The sequence below is a fragment of the Ambystoma mexicanum genome, chromosome 1p, assembly GCF_040938575.1.
Source record: "Ambystoma mexicanum isolate Mex_15411 chromosome 1p, UKY_AmexF1_1, whole genome shotgun sequence".
Classification (NCBI taxonomy): Eukaryota; Metazoa; Chordata; class Amphibia; order Caudata; family Ambystomatidae; genus Ambystoma; species Ambystoma mexicanum.
Genome location: NC_090921.1, coordinates 496,073,413 through 496,095,027, shown reverse-complemented (window position 1 = coordinate 496,095,027; position 21,615 = coordinate 496,073,413). Strand labels below are relative to the sequence as shown.

The 21,615-nt window shown below is 48.7% G+C and overlaps 1 protein-coding gene across 3 annotated transcripts in view; it reads right to left on the bottom strand.

The window, feature by feature from the left end:
• DPP9 (dipeptidyl peptidase 9) overlaps positions 1 to 21,615 on the bottom strand; it is a 1,325,370-nt gene that overhangs the window by 45,716 nt on the left and 1,258,039 nt on the right. For all 3 annotated transcript variants that reach the window (XM_069649353.1, XM_069649354.1, XM_069649355.1), the window contains one exon: positions 11,817 to 11,928. In XM_069649353.1, the coding sequence (XP_069505454.1) occupies positions 11,817 to 11,928 (112 nt within the window). The remainder of the gene's footprint in view (positions 1 to 11,816; positions 11,929 to 21,615) is intronic.

The following is a 21,615-nucleotide window of genomic DNA, read 5'->3' as shown; positions in this document are numbered from 1 at the left end:
GTGTTACTTTGGATAGTCACTGAATCGTCGTGAGACAAAGGCTCCGATGATTTGTCGGCAGTAGAAATATCATCCGCGCGACCAGGAGGTTTAGCGGACGGGTTTCCGTGTAGAGGCCTAGCCGTAGTTTTTGGGCCTACTGAGGCCTTGGAACTCGTCGAAGCGTCAGGCTCCCGACTTTTGACGCGTGTAGGTTTTGGAGTAGCGCCGTTGGTTTGTTTTGATTGCCCGGTCATCATGCGCTGCTGCGAATGCGGGGAAGGCCTTGGACCAGAGCGATCCGAGGGAACCGGCGAAGACTTCGGCGGCCCGTTGGCGCTTTTGCCTTTTTCGACAAAGGCGTCGAAATTGGCGTAGGGGTTGTGTGCTTAGTGCAATGCGCTTGTACGCCCATGTCGCTGGGTGTGGTCCCTGTAGCAAGACCAGAGCCGAGCCTGGAAGGGTCGGCGACGGGCGTGGCAGATCTAGAAGTGTCCGCCTCAAGGTCTATAACATCCGCGTTGGATGTTTGGTCATCCGATGTACCCCCGTCACTTTCGGCTGGTGTGGCAGTGGGGGGCTCCACGCGTGACATACTTTACGTGGCCCACCGCTTTACACGGCACTCCTTAAGGGTCTTGTGCCGAAGGAGTTTGCACGCCGCACACCGCTTCTCGTCGTACTCTAGGGGGAGACAGGCGTTACACATCCTGTGCTCATCCTTCCAAGGATATCTGACCCTACACTTAGGGCAGAATCTAAAAGGAGTCCTTTCCATAGCAAAAGGGAAGGATGACCAGACCGAAAGGGAAAAGAGGGGAAAGGAGGAAAGACATACTAAACAATATGGCCACCCCGACCCCACTCTCCCTACTGTATAGGTCGGCCAGAGGGCCCGACCACGTGGACAATCCGGCCGCCCGATCTTAGGCGCCGAAATCCACAGCCGTAGACGATTCCCCCGTAGTCTTTGTCGAAGATGTAGTTAAAGGCAAAGTGACTTTAACAGGGAATAAACTGACAATTCAGTAAAGATGAACAATGTCTCTAGTAAGAGCTCCGCTATAAGGCAACCAGTTATCTGGGCGGAAAAAAACAATCTGAGGGACCTCGGCGTGTGAGGGATTTTGGGCACTGCACACGTCATGATAGGGATAGTGTTACAGACACGCCTATGCCGACGTCCCCTTTCGGTCCCCGAAAGACAAGATGCAATACTCTGCGGTTACCACAGATTAACAAGCATCAGAACAACATTTTTGCCAAGGTTCTGGCTCTCCGGGTGAGCCCGTACATGACTTATATCATCCAATCGGATAAAGCTTGGTTTATACCGGGACGATCCAAGGCCCTTAATCTACGTCGCCTTTTCAATATCCTGGCCAGGACTGATCCCGGGAGCCAGGGGTTGCTGCAACTTTAAACATGCAAAAGGCATTTGACTCAGTCTCCTGGCGGTTCCTTTGGACTGTAATGGAGAAGAGCAACTTCTGCCACCAATTCCTGTCTTGGGTGAAGCTACTGTACGCCTCCCCGGTAGCCAGGGTTTACACTGGTGGCCAACAGTCTGCTCAATTTGATATTGCTAGGGGGACCAGGCAAGGCTGTCCCTTCTCGCCTTTGATATTTGCGGTAGCTATCGAACTCCGGGCTGACAGCATTTGCCCAAAACACGCCCACAGAGGTGTTAGACTCACGGGTACTCCCGAGATCATCTCCCTCTACGCTGATGATGCACTGCTCTATGTCCGCTCTCCAGAGGTGAACCTCGCATCAATCATACAGGATGTTCTCCTTTTTGGCAGTGTCCTGACTCAGGGTTAACTGCTCCATATCCAAGCTGTTTCCCTGACGGAACCCACTGTTGAACCGCGCGACCTCCTGGGGTTCGTTTGGTCTCCACTGAAGATAAAATATCTGGGGTGGTTATAACTCACCATCAGACCTCGCTGTATTACCACAACTATGGGGGCTATCTGTCGTTACTCAAGCAGAAGCTGATGGGCTGGTCCGAGTTACCGATTACGGTGGCGGGACGTGTTGCACTTCTCAAAATGGTTGTGCTCCCACAGCTCCTAAACAGGTTCCTCAACGTCCCGCTCTGGCCTGGGACCGAATTGTTCAAAAATTTCACTAAAGCAATTAATGGTTTTATCTGGCACTCTCGCTCGGTTCGGTTGAAGTGGGACACGCTGACGAGACCGAACGCCCAGGGAGGACAGGCTGCCCCAAACTTCGAGAGGTACTGGATAGCGGCCCAGGCCCAGTTCGCTGCATGTTGGTTCAACCCTCTCAGCTCTCACCCCCATATCAAACTAGAACGTCAGGCAGCAGAGCACCATGATATTCGGTCCCTGACCCTCTCCCGTGTGATCCGGCTCCTAGGATCTACCGACCCCACCGGGGTCATGATATTCGCATGGGATAGAAACTGGAAACGGGTGGGGGTCCCCCTCCCATTCCATGGTGACTTCCCCCTTTGAAATGTCTTCCTGGTGCCTCACCCGGTGGATAATGTGATTGCGGGCAGCTGGGCTGCAGCTGGATTTGGCCTCCTGCGGGATGTTTACGCAGAGGGTTCCTTCACTGAGTGGCAAGACCTACCCGAATCTGTGAAGACGCAGTCCTCCAGATGGCTACAGTACGCTGGCCTGTGCCGGAGGCTTAAGTGCATCTGGTAGGAATTCCCCTCGATCCCTCCTGTCGATCCACTACTGGTGCTGGTTATGGGAGCCGCCTTGGCTCGAGGTGGGGTGTCCAGGCTATACAGACTCCTGCAGGAACGGGCATGGCGACCGCTCCACAGGCTGAGCGAGGCCTGAGGCAGAGATCTTGGGATCGGAATAACAGAGGAGATTTGGGAATTCATGTGCACTCGTACTCCGGAAGTGTCGCTTAACTCAGGATTCTGCCTTATTCAATTTAAGGTCCTGCACTGTTTCCATAACACACCCGCTAGACTGCACAGAATGTCAGAGGATCGTTCTCCTAGATGCCCCAGAAGCAACACAGACAACGCAGGGTACATTCACATGCTCTGGTCCTGCTCTGGATTGGCCAGCTTCTGGGGAGGGGTGCGTGAGGCAATATCATTAATGTTGGACTGTACTATTGAAGCAAACCCTATGACCTGTCTATTCCATAAGTTTAACCGCCTTCACCGCCGCTACAGGAAGTCGGCAGGCCTTTGCATGTTATTAGCTACTTGTATCCGGCTTCTCTGGCTACGCCCAGCAACCCCCACTGTGGAACAATGGCTTTGTGCAGTTACCTGGGCTTCGGACACAGAGGAACTCTGGACTACTCTACAGCCATTGTCCAAAAGACCGATTAACATTTGGCCCCCTTTCCGGCCCTACCTAGATTCTCTGTTGCTTGATGGTGCCAATGACGCAGATTCCCCCCCCCTCCTCTCTCCTGATCTGCATGATTGATGTCCCTACCATCTCCTGGCCTTTATCCTTTGTCCAGTAAAGTCTTCTGTACATGATGTCTGCTTCTGGCCCTGCGTGGTCAAAACATCTATTTATGACGATCGAAATTGCCTGTTCTCTATATTGTAAGGTCAAGCATGTTAAACGTTTTTTTTTTTCTCAAAAAAAGCACAAATCAGAATGCATTCCCCTCGCCCTGGACACCCCTCAAACACTGCTGTGCCAAATACAAGATGGTCAAATGCAACCCCAAAGCTGCCCACTAGCTCCAATCCACTCAACTTGCACACAGAAACTTTAAACATCAAGTCACAATCCAAACCACCACCAGCCCCATCCACCTCTGTATGCAACTCCCTCATTAACTACTTCAACTCCAAAATAGAAATCAGACCAACCCCTCCCCCACTTCACAGTCCCTGTTCAAACCCCCCTCTCCCAAATCCTCCAATGGTTGGGACACATCCCACACCATTGACTAAAACACCCTTATCACCCACACAGACACAACTAAACCGGTAAACTTACTGGATGACGCATGTCCAGCTCAACTGCATTGCCACCCTGTCACCACATTGAGTCAAAATCATGAACTCGTGGCCTCTTATACGGCACAATCCCCTCCGCACTTCAAATAGATCACATTTCGCCCTCCTCAAGAATCCACACCCCTTTCGAACTAGAGTCCCATCACAATCCTGCCATACTTGCCAGAATCAATGAACGTCCTTGTCACAGGCAAACTCAGACAACTCATCAGAACAAACAATCTCACCAATCCCGTCCTCTCGGGCCACAGAAAAGGGATTTCACATCCTGGATGACCTTCACAAATTAACTGACAAAGGAGACAACCCCTTCAAGTCCTCCTTGACCTCTACGCAGCTTTCTGCACTATCAACCATATCATCCTACTAAACATCCTATCCCACAGGACAAGACACTCAGACACTGTTCTCAACTGATTTAACCCGTTCTTCACTAACACGATGAACTGTGTCTCCTGGATCTCCTATACATAAAACTCCACCATGGCCAAATGTTGGATACTGCAACGATCCTTCCAATCTCGTCTTCTGTTTCCCTTTTATGTTAAATCCCTCGGACAGACTCTTTGAACCATAACATCCACTTTCAACAATATGCACACACACAAATATACTTCCAAATCTCCTCCCCCTTACAACGCCATACCCCACACACTGCCTATGACATGCATTACTTACCGTAAAAGCCGTAAAAGCATTTCTGATGATTGTATCTGCTTAGATTCACATGCTGTGCACATGGTCCAACATCCAGTGGTAACCGCGGAGTATTGCATCTTGTCTTTCGGGGGACCGAAAGGGGATTTCGGCATAGGCGGGTCTGAAACACTATCCCTATCGTGACATGTGTAGTACCCAAAATCCCTCATGCGCCGAGGTCCCTCCGATTGTATTTTTTCTGCCATGAGGGAGCCCAAGGCTATAGTGAGTGAGTACATGAAGAGAGAAAGTAGTAAGAAGTCTATGTTCCTTCCACCCCGAGCGGGGAGGCAGGGAGGGCGCATGTGAATCTGGGAAGATACAATCATCAGAAATGCTTTTACGGTAAGTAATGCATGTCTTCTGATGCTCGTTAATCTGCTTAGAATCACATGCTGTGCATAGACTAGCGAGCAGTACCCGGAGTTGGAGGTGGGTTTTGAGAAGGAACAGTAGAAAAAAGATGTCTTAGTACCGCTTGTCCCATCTGAGAATCAGACCTAGAATGAGTGTCTAGGCAATAGTGTTTTGTAAAGGTGTGCACAGAACTCCAGGTTGCCGCTTTGCAAATGGACTCTAAGGGAACATTTGCAATGAATGCTATGGATGCCCCAGTGCCTCGAGTAGAATGTGCTCTAGGCTTGAAGGGCAGTTCTCTCTTTGCAAGAGTGTAACACAGTGTGATGCATTTGACAATCCACCTTGATATTGCTGATTTAGAGATAGGGTCCCCTTCTCTACCAGCTGCCACTGAAACAAAGAATTGTTTAGTTTTCCTCAGTGGTTTAGTTCTATCCATGTAGAACATGACTGCCCTGCGCACATCTAGTGTGTGTAGGCTTCTTTCGGCCATGTTAGTAGGTCTCTGGAAGAACGTGGGTAGTTCGATTGACTGGTTCACATGGAACTTCGAAATAAATTTCGGCACAAATCTGGGATGAGTGCGCAGAACTACTTTATCTTTGTGGACTGTAACAAAGGGGTCCAAGACCGAGAGGGCCTGTAGTTCGCTAACTCTTCTGATAGAAGTGATAGCTACTAGAAAGGCTGTCTTGTAAGTCAGGTCTTTCAGACTAGCTTTATGCATAGGCTGAAAAGGGGGTCCCATGAGCCTAGTTAAAACCACATTTAGATCCCACCCAGGGGCTGGGTGAGTGATGGGGGGATAAATTCTTTTAACCCCTTCCATAAAGGCTTTAATCACAGGTATTTTCCACCACGACACCTTCTGCTGTGACGTGGTGTAGGCTGACACCGCCGCTAGGTGAACCTTTAAGAAACTGAATACTAACCCAGAGTCCAACAGATGGGTTAGATATAACACAATGTGTGAAGGCGAGCAATCGGTGGGATTGACGCCTTTGGAACTGCACCAAATGACAAAACGTTTCCATTTGCTGGCATAACAATAATGTGTGTTAGGCTTTCTTGCCTCCCTCAGTATGTCCATGCATCTTTGAGGGAGTTGCAGATGTCCAAACTCTATGACTTCAGGAGCCAGGCTGCTAAGTTCAGAGTTTGTGGGCATGGGTGCAGAGTCTCCCCCCTGTTGGGATATCAGGAACATCTTGTGTTTGAGAGCCAATATCAAGATGTTTTGGGACAGCTTGGATAGCCCTGGAGAGTGAGTGCCCCCCTGCTTGTTCAGATAATACATTGCTGTTGTGCTGTCGGTTAGGACCAGCACTGTCTTCCCTTGCAGTTGCTCCTGAAAGGCCTTCAATGCTTTGAACACTGCTAGTAGCTCCAGTAGGTTTATATGGTTGGACGCTACCTGAGGGGACCACACTCCGTGCGCTGTCTGCTCTAGCAGGTGAGCCCCCCACCCTGTAAGAGATGCGTCTGTCGTGAGAGTGGCTTCCACTGCAGGGGTGGTGAAGGTTTTCCCCTTCAAGAGGTTCTCCCTCGACCACCACTGCAGAGAGAGAACGAGGGCTGGCGAGACAACTAACAGATCTTCCCATTGTCCGCTGGCCTGACACCACTGGCTGTTGAGCCACTCCTGCATGGGACGCATGCGCAGCCGCGCGTGGGGGACCAAGTATATGCATGACGCCATCATCCCTAGCAAACGCATAGCTTTGCGTACCGTCACCTTCCGACTGGCTACATACTGAGGAACTTGAGAGAGCATGTTCTGAACCCTCTCGCTGGAAGGGAAGACTAGACCGTCTTCCGTGCGAATTAGAGCCCCCAGGAACTGTTTTACTTGGCTGGGGACTAAGCTGGATTTCTTTTCGTTGATAGAAAATCCCAGGCTGAACAGTAGGTCTACTCTCTTTTGGGTGTTCGAAAAACAAACGTCGAACGAGTCCCCCGTGATGAGCCAATCGTCGACGTAAGGGTAAACTGGAACTGAAAGTCTGCGCAGGTGTGCTGCTGCCACTGCCAGGACCTTGGTAAACACCTGTGGCGCCGAGGCTATGCCGAAGGGGAGTACCTTGAACTGGTAGTGTTTGTCCTGAATCACGAACCTTAGGAATTTTCTGTGCGCTGGCAGCATTGAAATATGAAAGTATGCATCTTTCATATCCAATGTTGTCATGAAGTCCCCTTGTTTTAGCAATGGGATCACCTCTTGAAGTGTTACCATGCAAAACTTCTGGGGCTTTATGAACTTGTTCGCTGGGCGCAGGTCTAGAACAGGACGCATGGTGAGATCCTTTTTGGGTACAAGGAAGTATATTGAATAAATACCCTCGTTTACCTGAAGAATCGGGACGGCTTCTATGGCGTCCTTTCCCAGCAGCGCCTCCACCTCTTGGACCAGGATCTGCAGATGTTCCGGTGAAAGGCGTCGATGTTTTGGCGGTCTGAACTATGGGGGTCGGGCAAATTCCACGCAATAACCGTGGGCGACCGTCTTTAATACCCACTGGTCTGAAGTTATCCCCTCCCATGCCTTGAGGAAAGATGTTAATCGCCCCCCGACCGGGGAGACATGGGAGGGGACCTGAACTTGGTGGTCATTTCTGACCCGAGGTTGACACACCTCTGCAATTGGAGCCTCTGTCTCTATTCTTTCCGCGCTTCTGACCCCTCTGGGGGTAGTAAGTGGGGCTTCCAGCCGGTTGACTTGCGTTGAAGTTGCCTGTGCCGAAATTATTTTGAGCGGCACGGGCTTGTCCTTGAAAGGACCGCCGAGAATTGCTGCCCCTCTGTGAAGAGGGTTTTTGAGAAATCTGGTGCAGCGACTTAATAGTCTCATGCTCCTTCTTGGCTGTCTCCAACGCATCGTCTACCGCCTTCCCTAAGAGGTTGGCCTCTTCTATGGGTTTATTGATGATGGATGCCTGGGTCTCAGGCCTGAAACCCGACGTGCGCAGCCACGTGTGTCTCTTTAGGAGAGTATCCTGTGCGAGAGACCTGCCTGCTGTCTCTGTGGAGTCCAGGGTATCCTTTACAACATTTTGATTGGCAAGTTTACCCTCTGAGACAATGGCGAGAAGCTTGGCTCTGGTTGGTTCCGGAACCTCCTGGAGGCCTTCCTGGTGTAGGTTCAATTGGGCGTCGACGTAGCTTGCCAGTAACGTTGTGTTATTGGCAATCTGGACGGTATAAGCAGCTGCCGACGTGACCCGTTTGCCTAAGGCATACAGCCTTTTGGACTCCTTGTCCGGGGGTGACTCATGTGGCAAGGGGAACACCTGCTCTCTTGCGAGTGTTGGTCACCACCACCGAGTCTGGGATTGCGTGCCCTTTGATGTAAAGCGGGTCGGTGGGGGAGGGCCGGAAGAGTTTTTTGACCCTTGGGTTCACAGCCCTCGTCTGAGCGGGTGCGAGTAAAGAAGGGGCCAGCTGTCTCTTTACAGAGCTCAATAGAGGGATAGACTGGCTAGCCGGAGGCTTGTCATTAATAATGTTTTCCGCGAAATCCTGTTCAGGCAATGCCTCAAGCGTGTCAATTTTAAAGAATTCCGCTGCTTTTTTCAACATGTTGTTGAAAGCCATTTGATCATCCACCGGGGGAGCGTGCCGAACCAGTGTGGATGGGGAAGAGTCGAGGCAAACTATATCAGAATTGTGATCGTCCTGCTGGGTGTCCTCCCAGTTGTCCGTTGCGCCTTGATCTTCCCCATAATTGTCCAGAAAAGAAATCTCCTCTTCTTCTGTATAGATGTCTCTATACGTGTCCTTCTGGACACCTTCTTGATAATCAACATAGTGTTGAACATCTAGGTGTTGGGCAACTTGTGTATGAGGGTTAGGGTCTACCCGAGCTTTTTTCGGCGGCGGTTGATCAGAAGCCCCGAAAACCTGCTGCAGCCGATCCATATACCCCTCAAATTGCTGCGTGGTCCACTTGGATGACCCAAATGGACCCAGCTGAGCAGGAACCGGTTCCTCCGCCCTAAGGCGTTCAGAGGATCTCCTCAGGGTGATTGAGAGGGGTACCTGGCTCTCTTCGTAAGAGTCCTCAGGATCGTCTTCCAAAATCGTGGAAAATCTTTGGGCGGATTGGCCCATAACTGTGGGCGAAACCGGTACTAGGCTCACCGCCGTAGCAATCCTGTTGATGCTCTTACTGATAGTTACCGAATCTTGGGGGGACAACGCCTCCGATGATGGCTTCCCAGGTAGAGGCCTACTCGTAGTTTTCGGGCCTGCACAGGCCTTGGAAACCTTGAAACTCGTTGAAGTTTCTTGTTCAGAAACTTCGGCGTGTGTAGTTTGGGGAGTAGCGCCTTTGTTATATTTATTAAGCCCAGTCGTCATGCGCTGCTGCGGATGCGGGGAAGGCTCCGGATCAGATCGATCCGATCCGATGGTGCTTGCGCCTTCTTCGACGATGTCGTTGAGGAGGGCGCTTGGGTTGTGTGTTTTGTGTGGTGCGATTGTACGCCCCTGTCACCGGGTGTGGTCCCTGTAGCAAGACTGGAGTCGAGCCTGGAAGGGTCGGGGACGGGCGTGGCGGCTCTAGAAACGTCTGCCTCAAGGTCTACAACGTCCGCGTTGGACGTTTGGTCATCCGATGTACCCTGTCACTCTCGGCTGGTGTCGCGGCAGGGGAGGGAGGCTCCACGCGTGACATACCGTACGCGGCCCATCGCTTCAACCGGCGCTCCTTAAGGGATTAAGTTTAGGAGTTTATACGCCGAACACCGCTTTAGTGCTCTAGGGGGAGACAAGCGTACACAAAGTGTGCTCGTCTTTCCACGGATATCTGACCCTTCGCAGAGGGCAGAATCTAAATGGAGTCCTTTCCATAGCAGAAGGGAAGGGTGACCAGACCAAAAAGGAAAGAAGTGGAAAAGAGGAAAGACATCATAGCAGTATGGCAAACCCTGAGCCCACTCTCCCTACTGTGTAGGCCGGCCAGAAGGCCCGACCACGTGGAGGTCCGAACGCCAGACCTTAGGTGCTGGAATCCACAGCCGTAGACAGTTCCCCCGTAGTCTTCGTCGAAGATGTTCTTGATAGACGAAGTGACTTAACGGGGATTAAACCAACAATTCGGTAAAATAAACAATGTATCATGAAGAGCTCCGCTATAGGGCGATCAGTTATCTGGGCGGAAAAAAACAATCCGAGGGACCTCAGCGCGTGAGGGATTTTGGGTACTACACACGTCACGATAGGGATAGTGTTTCAGACACGCCTATGCCGACGTCCCCTTTCGGTCCCCCGAAAGTTAAGATGCAATACTCCGCGGTTACCACTGGATGTCGGACCATATGCACAGCATGTGATTCTAAACAGATTAACAAACATCAGAACCACTATTACCATCTGGCCACCCACTTCCTTGGACTAAACCCATCCAAAACAAAACATCTTATCCGCTCACCTCCAGCACAAAACCGACCTAAACACCTTGCTCGAACCAACCACCCAAACATATCCTTCTCCAGACCAGTTAATTCCCGAGGCTTCACCATCAACTCCCACCTATCCTTCGTACACTACGTAACAACCGTGTACTAGCCGGAAACATCCCAGATGCCGAAAACAACCTCTGTCTCTGTGGCTCCTGCACCTTCCTCATCCGGAATATCATAGAAGTAAGAGGGCCAGCAGATCAAGGATCCCCTGAAGTGGTCCCTGGAAGAATCGGAGTAAGGGGATAAGTTATACTACCTATTCCTACCCCTCTCCCTCCATAGGATTACATGGGCATAAAGTCCTGGCCCAATCTCTCTCCCTTGGCTGAACAATGCTCAGCATTGGTATGCTGAAGGATCCACCCCCCCCCGTGAGGTTTCCATAGCGTGGTGGCACTGGGCGAGACACTTACCTGCACCTTTCCTTATTTCTGGAACACACAACTACAACCACTGGCATTACACAATCGAATAGGAAACCTACCTGAACAGTATAACTTGTAGAACTGGTGACTTTTGGCCACTAGGTCCCACTGAATCTCAAGGCTGGACTTACTAAGGATTATGGATCTAATTCTAGCATTGCTCATAAGTGTTTTACTATATTATTCTACTGGATTACACACCTAATTATTGGTTTTGAATCTACTGTTTGCCAACTTATCACTTGCTATACCACATTTGCTTATAAACATGCTAACTGGTGCTTAATTGACTCAAAGCTAAAGTGTAGGGGTTCTACACAGAGCCCCCGTAGTGGATGCATACATGTATTTGATATTAGTTAGTTATTATACTTTACTGAATTTTTCATATGTTTAGAATGTATTCAAAGGCATAGCATAAATAATTGTGTATTTGTATACTTCTCTGTCTAATTACAATTATTGGAGTGCTCTGTCTGTGTTTCATTTTATCCCTAAGATAACTCGCACCCCTTTTGAGTCTAAGCCTTACGACTATGCTACCCCACCTTGATTGGGTTTGGCTAGACTTCAGTGTCTTTCCTATGCACCATAAATTGGCTGCTCCGAAATTCATCCACAGGGTTGATTCTGAAAATCCACCGTAACAGAAGGTTTTCCAATACAGCCTGCAGTGCATGCTTACAAAACCAAGCAGGGAGAGAGAGCAGGCCACTAGAGGAACAAACATTTTATGTCGAACACCCTAGCTCAGGAACTCATTTACTAGATGGCAAGATTATAAAGAGCATGTGAACATAGAAAATATTCACCCTGCAAATCCAGAACTGCCAATGCTTTAGTTCAGGAACTCTAGGTACTCTAAACAGCTCCCTCTTGCTCCCCACAATCACCTGCGACCACACTTACCTGCAGTTGGTATGGTTTCCCAGCACGGATGAGCTGGGAAACTAGAAAGTTGGTGTGGAAAAAGTGCACATTTTCATCCAGAAATCCGTGGAGAATCAGCAAGCGATTTGGCCTGGAGAGAAAGAGTATACTGTGAAAAATCATGTACACATAACCAGCAGCCGGGATACATAAGGAACAACAGGAATTGAGCCCTTCTCCTGGCAGAGGCTTCAAAATGCATGCATGACTGCAACACCAAAAACGTATTTCCTATTCCCAACAAGCCAACTCCTGCCACTCCAATGAAATGCAACATCATGCAATTCTCTTCTGACAACTACCTACCCCACGATTTCCTGCAGTTGTGCCACAGTTTACAGCAGCAATGGTACAATTTCCTGCAGCAGGGCCACAATCTGATGCAGCCACACCATGTCTGCCCAATGTCGTTTTGTGTTTTCCTTTGCCCAACACATCACCTCCTGGACTATTCACCACAGTTGATGCTCAAGTCTCCCTCCCTCTCCCATGTCTTTTTCTAGAAACCTTGCATGCAAACTCATACTCCAGCCTCCCCTTCTCTAAAGTGACCTCTGTTCTTCAATGTAAAGTATCCATCTGTGCCTCTCTCCGACTATGGGCCTCATCACGACTTCGGCGGTAACCCTTAAATCCGGCGGTAGCGCTATTACCGCCGGATTTAAGGGTCTGCCGAATCAGGGCTTCTGAGCTGGGGGGAAATCCGTCGAAAATTCGCGCTATTACCGCCGGCGGGAAATCCGCCGGCGGTATTAGCGCAAAGATTCCCCATTGAGCCCAATGGGGAATGGGGCATTCCCGAATGGGCTCAGTGGGGAATGGGGGCTTACATTACCGCCGAACTCGTGATCCCGCGCTATTAGCGCCGGGGAGTTCAGCGGTAGGGCTAATACCGCCGCGCTAATAGCGTTACTGCCCTAGTCGTGATGAGGCTCTATGTCTGAACTGTCAGGTCTGTGGTGCACAGAGTGGGAGGTTGCTTGCATAGTAGGCACTATTGAGTTAGGAATGGTGTGGATGGATAGAGAAGAGTGCGAAAAAAATGAAAATGGAAGATATCAAATGTGCTTTATCCTTTCCTTAACAGCCTTCCTCTTAGGAAAACCACAGCGTGAGCCTTTCCCAAGATGGAGAAGGTGGACTGAGACAATGATTGGTGTATGATTACCCAAAGAGGGGCGATTAAGGTTCCCAACTTCCTTTCATGCTTCGTCATTGTTAGGTAAGAATTAGTGAAGTCCAACTGGTGTGGGACTACACAAGGCTAATCTCTTGGTATTAGGTAACCAACCTTTTAATATAGGCCTGTACCTAAATCGAATCTAGGTATCTCTGGATTATGTATTTGAATTTGTGCCTCTCTGCATTTTTAAACTAGCGCCTTTTTGGCTCCCTTCTGCTAAATCGAATCTAGGTATCTCTGGATTATGTATTTGAATTTGTGCCTCTCTGCATTTTTAATCTAGTGCCTTTTTGGCTCCCTTCTGTTAATATCAAATCTAGGCTTTTAGGTATCTCAACACTAATACACTGCCACCGTGGTTACTGTTGCCTTACCTTCTGTGCACGCCACTGCATCTACCGTGGTCACTGTCACTGATGTTCTACATTGGGTACATGCCATTGTGAGTAATTGCCTATGACAGTACCTCTACCTCAACTACCCTGTATATATCTGGTAGGCATCTGTCTTTGAAGACTGCATTAGGCCACTATGCCCACCACCCTCACTATCCTATTTGCAAGAATACTGCCCACCCTACTCCTCAACAGCACACCGGTGGGACTGTACTCAACTACACCACCGCCTCCCCCCGTCACCCCAACCTTCACAACACCACAACTATGCCCTCCATCACACACCACACCAACAACTACCTTAACAACCCAGCCTTATGGCTCCATCATTTTGCTTCCAGACCCTCACCAAACATACCATGCTCCGTCACTGTGAGAAATGCCAGACTTGGCTCGCGACTCACGCACGCCTCCCATCACATTGTGCATCTTAACAAACAGCCCCTGACCTCCACCTCGTCCACACACATGCAAAACCCATCACCACACGCCAACCTCCCTACCACTAGCAACATTAAGGGTGCGCTAATCAATGTCAGATCACTTACGGCACACGCCCTAGAAGTGGCTGACATTATCCTAACTCTCGACCTCGACTTCATGGCGATCACCGAAACCTGGCTCCACGCAGCCTCTGGCCCTCTACTCTCCCTTGCCATCCCTCCAGGTTACAATATTATCAGACACGATCGTAACTCTAACCAGTCCAAAGGTGGTGGCATTGCCATTATCCATAAAACGCTCTAAACTTCCACCTCTCCTCTGTGCATCTCTTTTCCTCTATGGAAGCACTGACTGCCAAACTAGCCATCACCCCTAACCACTCCATCACCTTCCATCTACTTTACCGGCCACCTGGGCCGCTATCCACCTTTGCTGAGGACCTCTCCAACATCATCACTCATAACACAAAAACCAAATCCCAAGCCTCGATTTTAGGGGACTTTAACCTTGACCTCACTGATCCCAATGACACTGCTGCCACTACCATTGATAATATGCTTATGAATGCAGGATTCATACAGCTTATCAACCAACCTACTCACGCCAAGGGCAGAACCCTTGACTGGCTAGCCTCCCACAATTGTCCCATCCATATCATCTGGCTAGCCGACCACAATTTAATTACGTTTAACATTCAGTCCAAACCTGCCATCCCCTCTCCTATCATTGCACCAGCTACTGCCACTCGCAATAAACGTGACATTACCTGCGACCGACTCCTCCCCCTCCTCCTTCCTGCTCTCAATGTCCAGGCTAGTTCATGTTCCGACCCCACGGCTATGGTCGACACCTTCAACCTCGCTATGCAAAAAGCCTTAGACATTATTGCCCCATCCAAACTGAGAACCCAAACCTCGAGCTCACTTGAACTCTTGGTTCACTCCCAAGCTCAGAACCCTGCGCAAAGAAAAACGAATTGCGGAATCACATTGGAAAAGCAACCAGTCCACAGCCAACAAATCGTGTCTCTTCCTGGCCACCCTTAACTACAAGGAAGCCATATTCCAGGCAAAAAAAGACACCTACAATAAACGCATCGAGCAAGCCAAATCTAACACCAAAGAATTGTTTAGAATCCTAAAAGAACTTGAAACTCCTGTCACTGCACCAGATACTTGCATCAAAGATAGCACATGGTGCACCAAAATCCAAGAGGCTCTCCTTGGCAAGATTGCCTCTCTCCAAATCAAAATCAACAACAAACGAGCCTACAATCCAACCCACAACCCAACTCTATCCCCACCTTAAAGCACTCCATCCCTGGTTCTCTGACTCCTTTTAGCTTCTCTCCACTTTCCATTTCCGAAGCAGAAAAGATCATCGCCAGCCTTAAACCGTCTAATTGCCAAGGTGACCTCTGCCCGGCGCCCATTATCAAGGAAGCAGCTCACGACCTAGCGCCATTCATCACTACATTCATCAACTCTTCCTTTAGCTCGGGGATTGTACCTGACAATCTAAAGGATGCGTGGGTCATCCCCCTATTGAAAAAACCTACCCTGGACGCTAGCATACCCACAAATTACAGGTCAATCACCACGGTCCCGTTTTTACTAAAAATCCTTGACCGTGCGGCATATCTACAAATCCAAGATTACCTTGAATCTAACAAACTTTTGGGACTTAGGCAATCTGGGTTTCGGTCACGTCACGGCACCGAAACTGCCCTCATAGATTTAGAAACACAGATTGAAGATCTAAAAGACAAAAGGCAAACTTGCTCTCTTACTCCTCTTGGACCTCTCGGCGGCTTTTGATCTTGTCAATCACAACATTCTTTGCCACCACCTTAAATCAGCTGCACACTTCTCCGATAAAGCTACAACCTGGATTCGCTCTTTCTTAGACAATAGATCAATGCGCGTGTTCTCCCCACTAACAGCCGCCCCACCTGCACCTGTCTCCTGTGGCGTACCACAAGGATCTTGTGTGTCACCCACGTTGTATAACGTGTTCACCAAACCCCTTTTCGATATCTTGGACTATCTGGGTGTCACTTACACCAACTACGCCGACGACACCCAGATACTAATCCCCATCTCAGGCGACTACTCTGCTGACTCCCTCGCTATCAATGTCATCTACCAGGTCATCCAAGCGTGGATGGCACAACACGGACTCTGCCTTAATGATGAAAAGACAGAGCTCCTTATCCTTGGTTCACCACAAAAACTCTCCAAACTCGACCCTGCGTTTAAGTCCTTCACCATCGATGGGAATACTATCCCTACCGCCAAGGACACAAAAACCTTAGGGATTTACATTGACTCGACTCTATCCCTGACCAGACAAACTAACTCAGTCACATCCGCAGTGGCATATACCTGCAAGCTTATCACAGCCTGTCGCCCTTTTCTCTCTGCAACCAACTGTGTTACCCTGGCAAGGACTCTTGTATTATCTAAGATTGATTACTGCAATGCACTGTACCTAGGCACCAATCGTTGCAACCTAAACAAGCTGCAAACTGTCCAAAACAATGCAATTAGAGCTGCCCTCAACATTCCCAGGCGCCAACACATATCGGACACTAGACGCAACATTCACTGGCTCTCCATCCCACACCAAATCGCCCTGAAAGCCCTGGCTCTTACCCAGAAATGACTTCATAACCAAGCTCCTTCTTACTTGGCCAACCGATTTGCCCTCCATAACTCCATTAGACCCCGCAGAATGGCTCATTCAAACTGCCTTGTCGTTGCACGTTTCAATCTCCAAAGATCAGGTGGAGCCAGCTTCCCTATTATGGCATCTAAATTATGGAGCATCCTGAACGACGCCCCTCCCCCCCCCAAGAGAGATTTGACAGAATTCACCCAGTGGGCCCCAAAAGGAATGAACCAGGAGTGAGACCTAGAGATGTTCTTATTGCCATGACCTCCTATAGTCTGAAAGAAGACATCTTGAGAGCCGCACGTACCCACAAAGAACTAACAATCAATGGAGGACGAATCCAACTGTACCAGGACCTAGCGTTGATCACCCTACATAAAAGGAAGCTTATGCAACCGATCACAAAACCACTACAAGCCAAACAAACCGCACACAGATGGACATTCCCCTTTGGACTAGCCTTCCCCTGGAAAGAGAAACAAAGGAGGATCAGTACATGCGAAGAAGGCTTTTCATTACTACAAATTGAGAAAGAACAAAGCCAAACCGCAACTAGCCCACAAAAGAGCGCACCTAGCAGCCAAAATAACCAATGGGAATGGTCATCCGAGAGGAAAAGAAGATCTAACAGAGAAAAGAAACTGCCAGGCCCCTTCAAATATCACAAATGAAACACCCTGAAGAAGACACTAAACAAAGAAGCAACTGGAAGAGAAACCGAGGAAACACCTGACCACAGCAGGCGGGCCATTTCAAACTAACCCAAAACAAGACACACCAAAAGACAGAAGCAACAAACATATTACATACAAAAATGGCAGATACACTGATCGTATCGCTAAATGTACAAGGGCTGAACTCCCCCGGGAAACTACGTGCGATTCTCAACAGGCTCGAGAAGATGCCTGCAAAGGTAGTGCTCCTCCAAGAAACCCATATCTTGAAAACGGATGAAAAAAGAATGCATAACAAGGCATTCCCACAACAATACTTCGCCTCCAGCGGTTCGAAAACAAAAGGGGTCGCAATACTGCTAGCTAAGGGACTGAACTTCCGAAAACAACAGATGATTAGTGATAATGAAGGGAGGTACCTGGGAATCAAAGGAACTATAAAAGGGAAGACCTACACAATCCTGACGATATATGCTCCTAACGACTAACAAGGCCGAAACATCACAGATCTCCTGCTGAAAATAGGGAGCTGGTGTGAAGGCCAAACAATCATAGGAGGGAACTTCAACTGCATAATGGACCCTAACCTCGACAAAACCCTGCCCCCTACGGCAGCCGACCAGAGAAACAGACAGGCGCTGGGAAAGTTCCTCATAGAGCTAGAAGTAATCGAGACCTGGCGCTTCTTCCAAGGAGACACGAGAGAATACACTCATTATTCTGGGACACACAGAGGATACTCCAGAATAGACATGATCCTGGTGTCAGCAACTCTAATCCCCCAAGTGACTAAGGTGGAAATTGGAACACAATATATTACAGACCACGCCCCAGTACTAGTTAGCCTGGAAATAGACGGAGGGGAAAATAAGCAACGCCCACCGTGGAGACTCAACAAACTGATCCTATGCGACCTAGTGCTTAGAGCACACATGGAGGAAACCATACACAACTATTTCAAAGAGAACGACAACGGCGAGGTTGACTGGAAAACAGTCTGGGATGCGGGGAACGCCGTAATCCGGGGAGAATTCATGGCCCAAGCGGCAGTATACTGTAGGGAACGAGCGATACTAACCAGGAGGATGGAACTAGCCCTAAAAGACGCAGACAAAAATCACAAGGCCCGACAAACGCAGAAATCCTGGCGAGAGCTAAAGAAGGTTCGTGCCCAACTAGAAAGTCACACTGTGGACGCGGTGGCACAGACGTTGCTGAACACGAAACAATCATACTACGTCCACGGCGGCAAGGCAAACAAATTTCTAGCGGCCAAATTAAACAAACAGAAATCCCGTAACTATATAGTTGCCTTAAGAAATGAAAAAGGAGATAAGATCACAAAAGAGGAAGAGAAAAGAGAAATAATGGTCCGATTCCATGAAGAACTACTACAGGGAACAAACCTAAACGTGACAGACCAAAAATCCTACCTACTGGCTACTAATCTACCCCAAATCTCAGACAAGGACGCAGAAATCCTGGGGAGGCCATTCACAGCTCAAGAAATCAATGAGGCTATCTCTTCACTACCAAGGAACAAGACCCCGGGTCCAGACGGCTTTGGAAATGCCTACTACAAAATATTCCGACCGCAACTACTGGGACCCCTCACCCGACTCTTCAACACAATTAGAGACACCGGATCTATCTCCTCAGATATGGCAAGATCCTCCACGATCCTTGCGCTGAAACCAAACAAAGATCCCACCGAATGCTCAAGTTACCGCCCGATAGCACTCCTAAACACGGATACAAAGCTATACACAAAGATATTAGCGAATAGGCTATCGCAGATCCTCCCAGATATCATCCACGAGGAACAAGCGGGTTTTGTCAGGGGACGACACACCCAAGATAATGTCAGAAGAGCCATAGATGTGATTGAATGGGGGAGACGGACAAACCAGAAATTTGCAATAGCTGCCCTGGACGCCTCACGGGCTTTCGGCAGCTTGGACTGGGAATATCTACGGATGATCCTGGAGAAATTCGGATGCGGAACACTATTCAGCAGGATGATCCTGGCAAATTTTCAAAGCCCATCTAGATCATTTCGGATAAACGCCTGCGACTCAAGACAAGTGGAGATAAGGAGGGGTACGCGCCAGGGCTGCCCCCTATCTCTACTAATATTTGCAATGGCTATGGAACCGCTAGCAGCAAGATACAGAGGAACCCCGACATAAAAGGAGTGCAAATCAAGGAGACCCCACAGAAAATAGCACTATATGCTGATGATGTGATGCTCTGTATGGGAGACACTACGAAAACACTACCGAAAGCCATAGACACACTGGAAGAATTTGCCACCATATCTGGATTTTCAATCAACTACAATAAATCAAAGGCACTAAACATAACTGAAGACGCAAACACAATAAACTGCATGAAGCAAAGATTCCCCCTGAGATGGGAGGAAAATATGCTAGAATACTTGGGAGTTCACCTGGCAAAGAAATTCGAGGACTTATATAAATCAAACATCCCCTCTCTCTGGAAACAACTAAAAGCGGACCTGCTGAGATGGGATAATCAGGTATTATCGTGGTTCGCCAGAATAGCAGCGGTAAAGATGACCCTTCTCCCCCGCCTTCTATACGTGACGAGTGCAATACCCACGAAGATCCCATCACAGATAATCAAAGAACTTCAAAATGCAGTATTTTAATTCATATGGGCGAAAAAGAGACCCAGAATACAGAGACGCGTCGCATACTGACCCGTCCCCCGCTCCTGGGAAGCCTGGGGTTCCCAGACCTGGGCAGATACATCATGGCAGCGCACTTGGCCCCCATTCTCCAGTGGGCTAACCCAGACGACATCAAAGGATGGAGAGCCATAGAACAAGCACCCACACAGATCCCGATAACAGCGCTCCTAGCACTGAACCCCAAGGCCCGCGAAGCAGAAGGAAAACTACTAGGAGCTACTAAAACAGCCCTGAGTAGCTGGGACAAAGCCATGCAAATGAAAAAGATCAAACGAGGACTGGGTCCACTATCCCCAATAGCACATAACATCGACTTCACCCCAGGCCTGAAGAAGAGTTTCTGGAAAGGCTGGAAAGGCGCGGACAACCTGACACTGCAGGACATGTACCAAAGCTGCGAACCAATCCCATTCCTAGAATGCAAAAAGAAATTCGATCTAGGGGAAAATTAAAGGTTCAGGTACACGCAAGTACGACACTGGATCTCCCATCCATCAATGAAAAGAGCGGGAACGGGAACCCTAACAGGCTTGGAACTAACAATGCAAGAAGGTGAACCAAAGGGGATATCTAGAATCTACAGACTGCTCGATGGAGCACAACCAACGGACAACCTAAAATAAAGAGAATTGGGAAAAAGATGTAGGTGAACCAATAACGGAAAGAGAGTGGGACCAAATATGGACAAGAGCTCACAGATCCTCCAAATGTACAGCAATTAAAGAAGCTGCATATAAATTATGCTACAGAGGGTACATGTCCCCCCACAGACTAGACAAAATAAACCCAGAATATTCCCCATACTGTTGGAGACAATGTGGAGGGAGAGGAGATCTATTCCACACGTGGTGGACATGCCCCAAAGCAATTACCTATTGGAAGGAGATACTGGGACACATCAAAGACATTACTGGCAGAGACTTACCACTATCACCTAAGGTGGTCCTGCTGGGACTAGAGGCAAAGGGAATATACGCAGCATCGGGGCATATATCCATGCTAATAACACACTTACTATCAGCAGCACGAATAACATTAGCACAAAGGTGGAAAACACTAGAGGGCCCGACGAAACCATGGTGGTGGATGAAACTATGGGGAGTAATGGCAATGGAGAAGGTAACTACCATAAGAACAGAAACAGATCAGAGATACCTCTCAATATGGTCCCCTTTCAGAGGCTTTGTTGGAGACAGGGAATCCCACTTCTATAAACCACGGACCCTCAGAAATATATCGATCACTTAACACCAGAACAGAGAAAGAGATAGTGAATCAGCACGACGAGAAAAGAGAACATGGAGGGAAAAATAAAGGGGAAGAGGGAATTAACTGTGTAACATCTACACCCAAGAACTTATGTATGAAAGAAATAGTCACTGCAGAGACGCCGGTCCACTTGGCCCCCCTTCCAAAATTTGTAGCTTTGAAGGGAGGGAGGGAGGAAGGAAGTTAAGAATGAAACGATAAAACTGGGAGATACCTATTGTATAGTAACAGACAACAAAATTATAATGTGGCCTCATACTATCAAAAGTTATTCTCTTGCACATTTGTTGAAAGTCAAAATATTTTTACCTTTTCAAAACTGTTACAAAAGTTATAAAGGGACAGTGGGGAGGAGGGAGGGATGGATGATGATGATTTACAGATGAAGGAATTGGAGACAATTTACGTAGCAACGGGTGACGTTAAC